This window comes from Gymnoscopelus microlampas (assembly GCF_963454915.1).
Source record: "Gymnoscopelus microlampas genome assembly, chromosome: 2".
Lineage (NCBI taxonomy): Eukaryota > Metazoa > Chordata > Actinopteri > Myctophiformes > Myctophidae > Gymnoscopelus > Gymnoscopelus microlampas.
The window spans coordinates 41488973-41502854 of NC_139939.1; the positions used below are offsets into that span (position 1 = coordinate 41488973).

Sequence of the window (13882 nt, forward strand, 5' to 3'; positions counted from 1 at the left end):
ATATTTTGTTCCAGGGACCCCCCAGAAGCAAAGATTTGAGTTAAAAATGTTCGCTTTAAAAATATATATATTCAAAGATTTGCACACATTTTTACGATTTTTCAAAAATAGCAGATATACAAGCTCATAGCGCGGCACCGAGTGCCGCGCTATGAGCTTGTATATCTGCTATTTTTGAATAGCCCAAAGTGTAAAATAATGCTTTTTAGCTCAAATCAAAAAATGACACAGTTCCAGGTCTTAATGGGTTAAATAAATAATGCATACTTTTAAACGGTATGGATACTTTTAAAACTGTTTTATTCATAAACTAACAAGCTATAACGTTGTGAACCTTTCCCCATTTGTCTGCCTTTGTTGTGTGTGTGTTACACCAGTCCTGTCAGAGGATTTGTCCAGAGGAGATGGGTCCCTCCAGACCACCCTGCACTCCATGGTGCTGGACAGCAGCCTGTCGGAGGTCGGCAATATCCTCTCCAAGGCCCTGTATGGAGAGCCACTGGTAGGAGATCAGAACCATACTTTCGCTTTCACTATGCTTGTTCCCGGGCCTTAATTTTCCTACCGCTGTTTGTCAGAGTTGAGAAATCTTAAAAATTAACGATATCCAAAGTTCAGGGAAAAAAAGACAGCATACATACACTGTGCTGTCAACAGGTCATAACTGAAATATGAATGTAATAGCTGAGCAGTGTGATTTGTATTTTCTTTTTATTTAACCTTAATTTAAACAAGTAATCTCATTGAGACCTGAAGTCTCGTTCTCAAGAAAGACCTGCTAATACTATAATAACAATAGGCTCTATGCACAGCAGCCATTTTGGATAAAAATTGGGCCGCTTCCTTACTTCCTTCACAGGTGTTACCAATGATACTAATTGAGGCTCTGTTCCATTTAGTGTGGCATAGTGGTTGGCTTATTTTCAAGGACCCTCATAACTCTGAGAGTGTACAAATGGAACCAAATGGACCCTTACGGGTCCATTTGGTTCCATTTGTACACTCTCAGAGTTACAATACACATTCACCATAAGGGGCCATTTAGGAACCAAAATGGAGTGTTTCTAGTGAGCCAACATGCACAATATCAGCACCCTGACCAGAATGGAACAGAGCCTTCATTAGTATCATTGGTAACACCTGTGAAGGAAGTAAGAAGAGGCCCAATGTCTTTCCAATATGGCTGCTGTGCATAGAGCCTATTGAACCAGTAGAAATGGAACTACTGTAGGTCACCCAATCCAGTTAAGTATAATGTAATCCAGGCATTGTCCACTCTGCATGTGTGTGGCCTGCCCTCTGACCCTCTACTTCCGGTGACCTTCAACTGCTGTCCTCATACTGAGACTCCCTAAAATAGTTCCAAGCAGCCTTGCGTCCGCCATTCCCCTCCTCCTATTTCTCCTGTGTCCTCACTTCCTCGTCGACAGTGCTTGACTCTTTCCAGGCCCCCCACCGCTGACCTCCTTTCCCTCATTTCCCTTTAATTGTTGACCATTTCGTTTTCATTTTGCCGTTGTTGAGGAAAAGCATTTTAAAAAAGAGCATTACATCCCATGGCATTTTCTGCTATTTGAGGAAAACCGGTTGCCTTTTCACCTCTTTGAGCATCAGCTGAAGCATTATGGGTATTTTGAAACGCACGGTCAAGAGCCTGCCTTTTGACCCATGTGAAACATTTTCAAGTGGAGAACAATGGCAGTGATTGCCATAGACAAATTTGGGACACATACTGTACACACACCTGTGACATTCAACTCTACGAAATACACTATTAAGGTAGAACTTTGGAATGTATTGCCCAGCAACCACTTCTGATCCTGTATTGGTTAGAGAGAGTTTTTTATTTCATCTCAATAACTGTGAAAGGCCATGATCAATACACACTTGTAATTTTCCAAACAGTATCTCTAGAACAAGATTAGTGACACATTTCCTCCCAATCAATGTCATTTTTGACATGCCTGTGATATGGCAACTTGCATCTGCCTGTTAATCGATGCATTATTGATTACAAGGTTTAAACAGACTCTTTTCCCAGCAGATGAATGTATGTCATTTTCAGAAAATGGTACCGAACAAGATTGATATTTCCATGACCTTGATGCTTCATTTGACTGCATTGTAATACCGGTAATTGTTTTCCCCTCTTCCTCTTGAACAGAACGGTATCGTCACAAAGGACTTGACCAGATTAAAAATGCTCCTCTCAGAAATAGAAGTAAGTGTCCACTTTTACGCTCTCAGAATTAAATTAACATTCAGGAATTCCCTGTGTATTTAAGGCTCAGAGATGACAGCCATGAAGATGACTAATGGCCTAATTCCAGCACTTAATTATTTTGCTGTGCCCTCCCTTGCAGCTTGTAGCCATTGTTGCATTATTACCCAGCGTTGTACAATAAGTCCCCTTATTCAACCGTCTGCAGGGATATGACTCAGTTGACATAATGGGAATTCTCTAACTCCTTTTCTGTGTGTCTTTGTCTGTCACTGTCCTTCTCCTGTCCTGCCTCAGGCTGTAACTAGTGACATGGCGCCACAATACACAGAAGAGCAAGAGGAAGGTAAGAAAGTTGAGCACGGTTTTGAGGCCTTGACACTACGTATGTGGATATTCTTCTAAATTGTTATTTTTGCCCTCTGTTTAAAATAAAACTCAAACAATTTATCACGGAAGCGCGACCTCGAGCACTAGTAGATCAATGACGTGTTAAAATTTGGCACAGGCTGTCAAAATACCTCATTTCAAAGGTTCACAACCGTTTTTATGGCGTGGCTCTGCAAGCGGTTAGCCGTCTATGGTTCTGTGTGTGTGTGTGTGTGTATATGTGTCAGCCAAGTCTGAGATCCACATTGTGGAGCCATGCTGTTTCTCTGTGGATCCCAAGATCCACATATTATCCTAGTTTAATTTTACCACTCAGTCTTGACGAAAGTCTTCTGTTGATACGATGTTCGGAAATGGGTTAAAAAAAAGACTGTTACGCCTGCCCCCCTAATCCTAGGTTAAGGTTATTATGGCAGTGCTATGTGACAGAGTCCCGGAGCTATAGCGAAGGGGGAGGTAAAAGATGGGGTTAATCCAAAACTGTAGTTTCTGGTGGACTTTAAACTGCGGTCGGTGTACAAAGTAATATTGGGAGATTTGGGACACTTTTTTGCACACTGGTGAAGTGGTGCAGTAGATGCAGCAATGCTGTGTTGACCTGTAAACTTGTAATTAGTCCTAACAATGCTAACCAAACATAAATTACCCGTTATATATATCCACGGTTGTTGTTTCTGAGCACATGCTTATTACAAAAAGCAACAATGGGCATGTGCAAATTGAGCTGTGATGTCATTGTTTATCCTAATGCTCTGTTTTACATGGCTATGTTGTTCAACAGAAACAGATTTTTATTTTTAAATCTTCACTTTGAAATGCTGTTTACGTGTGGAAAGATGCCCAAACATAGAGGAAAATGTTAGTTTTGCAAAATATCCATGTTAGTGGGGACAGGGCCTCAATTTGCTCAGCAGATCTTGGGCATGGTGAAAGACAAAGTGAAGCTATTTATGTTTTGGGACCCTTGGCTTGACCACGGCAGTGCCTAATGGCAGTTCATTGTTTCATGTTTTTTTTGTTAATTCAAAAGCCGATTGAAGTGAGTCATGGCTTTTGCACTCACATTTCCCCCGAACTCTGTCTTTGTAGAAATCCAAGATGGCTGGCAGTTCCGCCCCCCGCCCCGTGGAGTCACCAGCAGTGAGGAGTACACCCTGTGCAAAAGGTAGTGCTACAATTAAACTGTATGCTGCATAAGCATGCAAAATTAGTGACAGGGGCCTAATCTTTTTGCATCCATAAATCATGACAACATCCAATCAACCCCAAATTAGATTTTCGACTCGGGCTCGTGACAATTGTAAAAAATGATTTTTCAATTTCTATTTTTAAATTTGTTATGGCTTGTTTAAAAATATTATGAACGTTAATGTTTTCCAAAATAGACGCGACAGTGAACTACATTTTAAAATGTAAAAAATGATCAAATGTTTTCCAAATGGGAGAGGGAACGGTGTCTGTGTGTGCTGCGCTAGTGCATGTCCGCGGTCTGTCTGGTCGTGTGCACGCTGACTAGTTTTGTTTAGTTTTGCTTGTGCATGCTTGAAAGCCCGCTTGGAAATGGCAGCTTCACATAGGAGTGCGGTGTGGGGCGATTTTGTCAAGATTGACGATAAAACGGTGCAATGCAAATTGTGCAGCACATGTGTGTATCACTCCTCAACCTCAACATCAGTGACGTCACATCACATTAAAGCGAGACACCCTAAGCCTTCACCCAAGCAAAGCAGAATGGTAGACCTCACAGTGAAACCTCGTCGTTGTGATGACCGGTGGGCAGACATTATCACTGATTTGACAGCCAAGATGATAGCCGAAGATGCCTATTATCGTTATCGAGGGGTAAGGCCTCCGTTAGCTGATGGCATTTCTCGAACCTGCACGGTCCTTGTTGCCAAACAATGACCCCGCGACTAGAGAGAGCGGAATACTAGAGCACTCGCCCAAAAACACGCTTGCCCCAGGGAAATCCTGCGACATGGGAACGGTCGCTACCTTGCGAAGAAAAATGGGGGTGAGCGTGTGTTGTAGCGAACTTTCCGGTTGCCGAGAGGACGTATGCTGAGACAGGCGCCTCACTCCGTAAGATGTTATAAATGTTTATATCCAGGCCATATAGCTACATATTGTTGAACGTGTTGTGGTGTTACTATTATTATTTGGCATTCTTTCTGGGATTCTTCCTAATTTGTCAAACTTAGGCCTCGTTAGTTATAGGCTGCTGTAGCCTACGGCTTAAACAAGTGGTCTGTGTTAATAAAATAAAGTCTCTTTTTTATAATCATTAGGGCTTTGATGCAAATTCTAAACATGAAGGCTGCAGTTGTGGTGCTTAAATGAAATTGCATGTTTTTCAAGAGTTTGCGCTCTCCTCACAACTGCGCAGCAAGAAAATAAATTGAGCGACACATCGATAAATGTCCGAAGTACAGAGTCGTTCACTTCCCTAATTGAGATGGCCCACTCTCTAGGATAGAGCCGGAGGATCATTGGATTTATATCAGGACAAATTCGCACGACTGTAAAGGCGAAACAGAACTGGGGTGGAGGCGTCACATCTGCTTTATCCTATGATCGTTTTCAGAGCTTCCATGCTCCAGACTGTATGACTGTTATTGCACCTTTCTAGTGGTCCTATAGTGTTGAACACTTCACACTTTCTATCTGATTGAGACACACTGCACACGTATTTGGCTGCTTCTCTTGTTGTTGTGTGCCCTCATTGTAGCGTTGGCATTTTGTACCATAGGTACTTGGAGCAGGGCCTGTGTCGGTACGGGGCCCAGTGTACGTCAGCACACTCCCAGGAAGAGCTGATGGAGTGGCAGAAGCGCTACGCCTCACGCTTGATCCGACTCAAGCAGCAGCAGGAGAGCAAGCACTTCACAGAGAGCTACATGGAAACCCTGATTGAGAAGTGGATGAACTCCTTGTCCCCAGAGAAAGTGGTGAGTATAGCTGAGTTATATGTAGTTATGTGCGGGTGTTGCGCAACATACATAGCTCATCTACAAGTTCACAATGTGTTTCAGCATGACAAATGTAGTGGAGATAATAGTACTGTTCTCAGTTGGCACTGATACTGGGTTTCTCACTAGGTTCCAGATTTAAAAACCTTGATTTTACACTGTCACTGCATTGAAAGACATCACATGGGATTTCAAGACATCCAGTAGTGACATTGTGTCAAGTTACAACGACTAACATTTGTAGATGGATTGCTGAGATGGAGCGCCACACCTACAGTACCATCAGCCCCTAGTACTTGCCGCACGAGTAGAACCCAAGCCGTGCTACTCATACGCTGAGTTGGTAGCAACCGGGATCGAACCCATGACCTTGTGGTCCAAAGGCGAGAGCTCTACCGAGGCACTTACTCTGTAACGGATAATACATGTATGAACATGTTTCAAACTATATTTCTATCTGTTGAGTCAATTGAGCCAATTAAGGACCACAAAACGTGCATGAAACGTTTATATATGGGCATTAAAATAGAAATTTCCATTGATATTTCCATTCACCAGAACAACACGGAGATTAGATCTTAAATAAGAGGAAAGTTGACCAGCTGTATCCTAAGTTTGGCTGAACTAGGCATCTTCCACACTTGACTTGTCAACAGTCCTCGGTTGAAATCGTCATGCAGTCTAAAACGAAACTGTGCTCAATCAGTTTTGCTATCGACTGCATTCAATTTGAATCTAGTCTTGCATTATATCTATTATAAATGTATCTAGTATGTTAAGGTGGACCATGACTTGCGAGTGAAGTTGTATACAATCTCTAAAGTAGTCTGCAAGGTATTCGTTGAGTGGATTTTTGATGATGGTGTGTGTGTGTGTGTGTGTGTGTGTGTGTGTGTGTGTGTGTGTGTGTGTGTGTGTGTGTGCATATCCACATGTCTCTTCTCGTAGTTGAGTGACTATTTGGACGGGGTGAATGTTGAAACCAGCTCCAGCCTCTCTGTGACAGTCGCCACCAAGAAGTCCTCGCATGCCTGGACCTTCTCCTTGTTCTGCCAGGTAATCGATCGATATACGTATACCTGCATTAGCATGAACACTACTTTCTCTGTCCAACTGGTTCCTTTGTCAATATTTTTTTACACCTGTAAACCAGTGAGGCGACAAAGTAGTTGTGAAAGAGTTGAAGTTGAATATAATGCAGAAAGAGTTGAAGTTGAATGTAATGCAGAAACTCAAAGTGATTTTCCCCCTTGTGTTTGTGCAAATAGCCTGCTAGAAAGCTGTACCGTATTGCCCTCCTCTACGATGCTCATCGACCACACTTCTCCATCAACGGTGTGTCAGCAGAGGAGCGACTGCAGACTGTACCCAAAGGTTGTCAAGAATGGACGCCCGGAGAGGAGGCCACAGGTACCATAAGGCGCCATACCCTTACGTCACAGATGGCCGGTCTCAGATGTCTTACTCCTGCACCCCTATCCCCTTCGGCTCGGAAATACATTTGAATTGATTAACCATTGTATTTTAGTCTACATGATGTGGCAGCAGAATCTGAATGCATTTCCACCACTTTGTCATTATAGCGGTGGCAGACAATGGCTTGGACCACTGTATCTACAAGGTGGCGGTGGGCTTCAGCACCGAGATCTTCGGTACCTTCAGACAGACAATTGTGTTTGACTTTGGCTCGGAGCCCGTGCTGATGCAACGCATCATGGTGGATGCCGCCTCCATTGAAGGTATGTCGGAAACCACGTATAGGTACCTAGAAAGTCATGTTTTGTGTCAACCATTGCAGGAATTAGGGAATCCTAGCCTCAGAAACCCATGCCTTTTTTTTTGTTTCAAAAGAAAAAAAGCCTGGGAGAACCTTGCAGGAACGCTGGTCTTAGGACCTTGTTATCTCCTAACCAATCAGAGTGCTCCAAACCCAGGCGCTGGAATCCAGCGCCTGGGTTTGGCTCCGCCCTTCAAGACCATCGATTGGGCTCGTTCTTTCAGTCTAGGGAATCCTGACTAAACAATGCATACTGTGAACAATCACTTTTCTTGCAATTTAGATTTTCTATGTCAGAATCATTATAAAGTCAAAAACTGTGGTGGATTCTTCCGTGAGTAAGGCCAAGATGAGCAAGGATGACCGACCAGTCTGCACGTTCACTATTTATTCAGCATGAAGTACACTTTACAACATTCTATGTCTAATCTTGCACGCAGCGGAAGAAGGCAGACTCATATCTATTCTTACATACCAAAAGTGTTTCAATATGAGCATCTTGCCTCATCATCAAAATTCATGTTGCAGTCTGTCCTCTCGTCTCTATTTGAATCACAGATATCATATGTGTCATCATGTTTCATCATTCTTAATATAGCATTTCAAGCGAGACAGTTATGAAGCAATCTCCTATTCTGTGTCCATCTGTCTAATAAACATATGAGTATTCACTCAAATACATACACAGTGTATAATATGAATCTTGCATATCACCGTATGCATTAAACCTTGAATTATTGTATGTAGTGACGGGTGAAAACGGGCTTCCATAGTATTAAGAAAGCATGGTGAGGCATTCCTGGGGACGTCTCATCCCCATCTCCTGTCCTTCTGTTCCCACAGACCTGGAGCATCTAATGGCAGCCAGGCAGCAGCTCCTGATGACGGCGAAGCGCTGGGACTCGTCGTGTAAGACCATTGTGGAGTTCACTCCCAACGAGACCATGGCGGAGCTGGAGCGCAGCCTTCTATCCCGCTACCAGATCCCCCTGTCGGCAGACCAGCTCTTCACCCAGTCGGTCCTGGATAAGACCCTGACCAAAGACAATTACCAGGCCCGCCTCCACGACTTGCTGTACATCGAGGAAATTGCACAGTACAAGGAAGTCAGCAAGTGAGTGGGTGTGCCACTGGAGCTTGCGATCGTTTGTCACGGTCATAGTTTTTTGTTGTCTTCTTTCCCTTTCCTCCGGAACGGGGGGACACTGCCTGCCTGACTGACTGACTCCACCTTGTTGAAACATGCATTCTCAGCAATCACACCCGCATGCAAACATTTCCTCTCACTGCTTTCCTGACAAACTCAATATGGATACACATGCATCTCCATTATCCCACAGCCAGTGATGTGCACTGTGCAGGCAATTTGTTGTTTTTTTGGTTGGGTTCATTTAAATGAAAGGGTCCAAAGAGCAACTGGACAGAAAGTTGCCAAGCTTTTATAACGGACAAAGCAGAGACAGGGCTCTGGAATGTGTCAGAACCAGAATATTCAGAAGTCAATTAGAGCAAGAAAGTCCTTTGCTAGTTCATAGTAAACATTAACATCGAAGTGCCAAATGATTCAACTTCCAGTTCACTGCTCCTGCCACCAGAACGAAACAGAGATTAGATCTCAAATAAGAGGAAAGTTGACCAGCTGTGTCCAGAGTGGCTGAACTAGGTTTCTTCCACACTTGACAAGTCAACAGTCCTCGAGTGAAATCGTCATGCAGTCTAAAACCCCTTAGTTATGTTTTAAGGACTGCCCTCACTTATAGTCAGAACTGCAAATCACATGCAGCCCAGTACATTTGCCCTTTGTTTACGATGCCCGTATGACGTGGTGGTTAACTGCAAAACCAGCTGTGGACTGTGAACTAGCCAAAGCTGCAGAAGTCGGTGGATTCACCTGAACTACTGCTGCTCTTAGTGTGTGTATATCACGTTGACAGCTGCTATAGTCTGGTAGCTACTACTGTATGTCTACTACTGGCTACCTCTCTCAACAACTTGGCTTTAACACTCCTTTTATTTTCTGGCCCTGTCATTAACTTCCTCTTCTCCTTTCTGTCTTCTCTCTCTGGAAGAGGAACTGAAGATTCTGCTATTTGGACAGTGCCCCTTTTCTTTTTTTTTTAAATATGTTTTTGGAAGTGTTCTGGCTTTATTAATAGTCCAAAGTGAATATTGACAGGAAACGGGGAGAAAGAGTCGGGGCAGTGACGTGCAGCAAAGGTCTGTCGGGACTCACTGTCAGGCATCAGAGCCTATGTAGTGCGTGCCTTAACCACTCGGCTATCGGCGTCCCCCTTTGGACAGTTTCTTGATGACAATAGTTTTGAATGGTTTTCATTATATAAAAAAAAGATGTCGTCAACCAGAGACCTATATATCCAGTCAGGCTTCACTTATCTACTGGCAAGAAGAAATTATACCGGTTAAGCTAGTTAGTACAAGGCAGGTTATTTTAGTTTTCTCCCGCCACAAGGTGTCAGCCTTGAACTTCCACAGTGAATCACAATGAATGCATCTATGGCAGGTCCTTTGGTATGCACCTCATTTGAGCTTCTGTTTCAGTGTCTGTGTCACAGCTCATCTCAAATGCTGCCCTGTGCTGTTATTAATACAACTAGGAGAATGCTGAGGACAGGAAAGGAGTCATTATTTCATGTAGAAAATAAAATGATTTCTCTCAAATGCTCCCTCCCATTTACACTTTGACACAGCTCTTTTATTACTGAATGTTCCTCTCTGTGAGAATGCAACCGAAATGTTGCATGGAAATGTCAAAACCCCAGAAAGTTTGCTTTGGGTGCCTAAATGCATTTGGTTTGCAAGTACACTTCAAATCCACTTCTTTAAGGCACTTGTTTGTTTGTCTCTCAACCTTTCAAAAGTTCATAGTCAGAATGTCTTTCTATTTCATCACTTGAAAGGCAGTCCGATTTGGGACTAATGCAAAATATTTTCCCTAGAGAGCTGACAGCACGTCAGCTCTCTTGGCTTTGGATATGGAATAAGAATCAACTCGATGGATGTCAAATTGATTATCTCTAAACCATCACACCTAGTTCTTTTTTAGCAGGCATTTGTGGATAATTCTCTGACAAAATATGCCCATTTTTATATACTTGGCTACCTAATTGTTTTATATTTTGTTAGTTTTGTCATTTTGGAATGCGTTGCAGCATTGAAGTGATGTTGACAGGACGTCAAGCATAAAGGATGTCATGCCCAGCCTTGCATTAAATATTAATCACAAGGAAGAAATACTGGTGTTCTGAATTACATTTTTATGCCACATCTACGTCTAATCACATTAACCCCAGCATCCCTATTTTACAAAATATTTCATTTATTATGGGTTATGGCATTGCTCTAGCTGTCTAAAAGAGGGGCTGTATGAGTGTCCGGAGCTAATCTCGCAAACTGCTGTGCACTCTGCCAGTAGGCACACAAGTATCTCCATAAATCTTTTAAAGCATGTTTATACTTATTGTAACATTTATCTTATATGTTTTGATGGAAGTGGGGTGCTGGCATTTGTCATCCATGACGTTGGCATAAGTCATGGATGTGTTACAGGCTGGCCACATGAAGTCCAAGATCAACATTGGAGCCATACCATTCCCATGTGGATCCCACGATTCTGTTTATTTTTGTTTATATTCAAAAGTACAGAAAATGGAAGATCTCCAAGCTCACGATGGGTCATGATGCGTTGTGAGCTTGTAGATCGGATATTTTTGCTATCATATAAAAAAGTATATAGGGCTTGAAGTGGTTAAGGTACGGAGACTTTGAACATGTTGAGGAAAAAACAAATGCGTTTGTTTGTCTTATAGGTTCAACATCAAAGTGAACCTCCAGCTGGTAACCAGCTTCATGCTGACCGGTATCTCTGGTGGAGCCAAGTATGCCCAGAATGGACAGCTCTTCGCCCGCTTCAAACTGACAGAAACCCTTTCAGAGGTAACTGGCTGTACTCTGGGCAGTCTGCAAGCACACACATCACATGATTAAACTGTAACACAGCAATGTACATCAGTGCAATAACTAATAAAAAAAAGGAGAATTTCACCCATTTTCAACCTTCTCATCTTGTCATCACATAATTGGTCCTCACTAATGCTGGCACCATTTCTGTCTACTCACTCTGTGTCTCAGAGGTGGGCTGTGGACAGTTCAGAAACCTGCCTACGAGTGATGACATTGGTTTGCATTAGGGGTGGAAAATATAAGCGATTCAGCAATTAATCGCGATTCGGACATGGATGATTATGAATCAATTCACAATTGTCAAAAATCGATTATTTTATCAATACAAGATAATGAAAGTAAATTTATCAAATGTAATTGAATCGTAGCCCTCGGACTCGAATTGAATGGTCAGGTACCTACCAATTTCCGCCCCTAGTTGGCAGGTTTGGTCATTTCAAAGAAGTGTTTTTTTGTTCGTTTTTCGAACAATGGCTTCTATTTGAGTGTGCTATTCTTCCAGTAAGAGAAAGGCTAGAGTTTCTATTAGCTTGGAAGCCTCATTGTTGTCATTGATAGGCATGTTTCTGAACAGTGCCTCACATTTTGAAAAGCCTGTTTATTTCAGGATTCCAGGGGTTTCATGTGCACAGCTCCTGCACTTAAACCACAGCAGAGTTTGTTGATTGATGCTTTCAGTGATGATGATGATTTGCTGACCACCTCTGACCTCGTGTATCTTTGCCATCATCCCAGGACACACTGGCTGGACGGCTGGTGATGACCAAGGTGAACTCTGTCCTGCTGCTACCACTGGGCCGAGAGTGGGCGAGCATCCAGGCGCCTCCAGGCGTCAAAGAGCGTGTGTACGAAGCCGTGATTGAGGAGAAGACCAAGGACTACATCTTCTTGAGAATCTGCAAGGACTGCTGTGAAGAGTTGGGACTGCTGCCAGACAGGGAAATACAGGTACAGGTCACACAGAGGGACAAAGCTGATTCAAGATGAGTTGTGTTAATGCATATGGGATGTACAAAAGCACTGCCTGCATGCACTAACTCATGCTGACTGCTTGGCAGGGTATCGTAATCGCTCCTGTGCGTGTGAACAAAATGAGTTGAATGGATACAGATTTTTTCGTGATACGTGGTGGGAATGAATAGGCTGCCCCAAAGAGATTAATAACTTGTCAAAAAGGTCAAGGGTCACACTCGGGAAAAGAGAGGCCTAGATAGTCCCCCCAGGATTGCAACAAAAACTATTATTATAAAAAGGTTTTCACACAACACACACAGCCTCTCTCTCACTCTCTTTCTGTCACTCACTCTCTCACACACACACACACACACACACACACCTTTTTGACATTATACGTAGACATCTCGGTGAAGTCCAACAATCCTACAAACTAGTATTAGTTAACGGTTTAGCAGCAATAATTTACTTCAGATTGGCTATTGTCATTGCATGACACCAGTGCGCAAATAAAGTATAACTCAGGCGTCAGCCCCCACCATTTCTCCAAGGTCAGGAGTGGGAGCCTCTGTGCCTCATTTCCGCTCACCGACACTTCAGCCGGGGCGGACTTGCAGGATGAAAGGTTCACCGATCGATCGCTCTCTAACAAAAGGTTGCACGTCGGCAGTGAGCCATCTCTCCCCAGGGTAATTGTGTGTGTGGTGTTGTGTAAGGGCAATTAAAAATACAGTAAGGTGTGTGTGTTTGTGTGAGCGAGAATGGATTCAGTGCCTGTGCGTTCAGATGGCGCATTGTTCCAGCTGTTTCTGGGAAAGCTCTTATTGGATAAGTCGATGTCCACAGCTTAATATATCTCTCTCCGCAACCTAGTGAATGGTGGGAGAAGTACAGTTATCAGAACCTCTACCGCTGCAGGACAGTGCTACAGCTGGTTGCTTTTACCGACAACCTTTTCATTTCAGTTCCCCAACTGCCCGCTTTGTGTGCACAATGCACATTCTCACTGTGCTTAAAAAGCAACCAAGAACCAAACCGGCCTTGATTTTTCTCACGCCTCTCGCCTGTCTTTCTCGCTCATGTCGTTTTGTAGCCTTTTGTTCTTCTTTTCATGATTGCTAAAAGTAATTGCCGCGTTTGCTCGTGATGGAATGTACACTCCCTGGCTTCTGAATTAAATGATGCAAATAATGCGGTTCAGTTGAACCGTGCTGTTTATCATGAAGGGTTTACAATGCAAGTCACAATCTACAGTTACTCAACCGCAGCTAACCAATAAATATTGTATGTTCATTGGACGTCGGAGAATACTCGGGTGGAATTGTTTTTGTAAGCAAATCCATTGTCACAGTATCAGTGCTCTTTTTTTTCATTCCATCTGTGATGTTTTGACAAAAGCAAGTTTAAATAAACTGAATTAATCAAACTCAGACAAAGTCTGTGTTTGTATTTTGACAATTCTGTCATCATAAACGTGTGTTGTCTTCTCTGCTGACAGTAAGCACCTGTTCACAAATGTAAATTAAAAGGTTCTCCCATGACATTTTTCCTTGGGGTAAAAAAAACAATAACCAAACATAATTAAATATG

The 13882-nt window shown here is 42.9% G+C and overlaps 1 protein-coding gene across 3 annotated transcripts in view; it reads left to right on the plus strand.

Moving 5' to 3' along the window:
• The window catches only part of helz (helicase with zinc finger), a 79830-nt gene that overhangs the window by 14480 nt on the left and 51468 nt on the right, over positions 1-13882 (plus strand). For all 3 annotated transcript variants that reach the window (XM_084086038.1, XM_084086036.1, XM_084086037.1), the window contains 11 exons: positions 378-502; positions 2165-2221; positions 2519-2567; positions 3701-3776; positions 5361-5559; positions 6529-6636; positions 6849-6990; positions 7164-7319; positions 8201-8471; positions 11185-11311; positions 12074-12286. In XM_084086038.1, the coding sequence (XP_083942164.1) occupies positions 378-502; positions 2165-2221; positions 2519-2567; positions 3701-3776; positions 5361-5559; positions 6529-6636; positions 6849-6990; positions 7164-7319; positions 8201-8471; positions 11185-11311; positions 12074-12286 (1523 nt within the window). The remainder of the gene's footprint in view (positions 1-377; positions 503-2164; positions 2222-2518; positions 2568-3700; positions 3777-5360; positions 5560-6528; positions 6637-6848; positions 6991-7163; positions 7320-8200; positions 8472-11184; positions 11312-12073; positions 12287-13882) is intronic.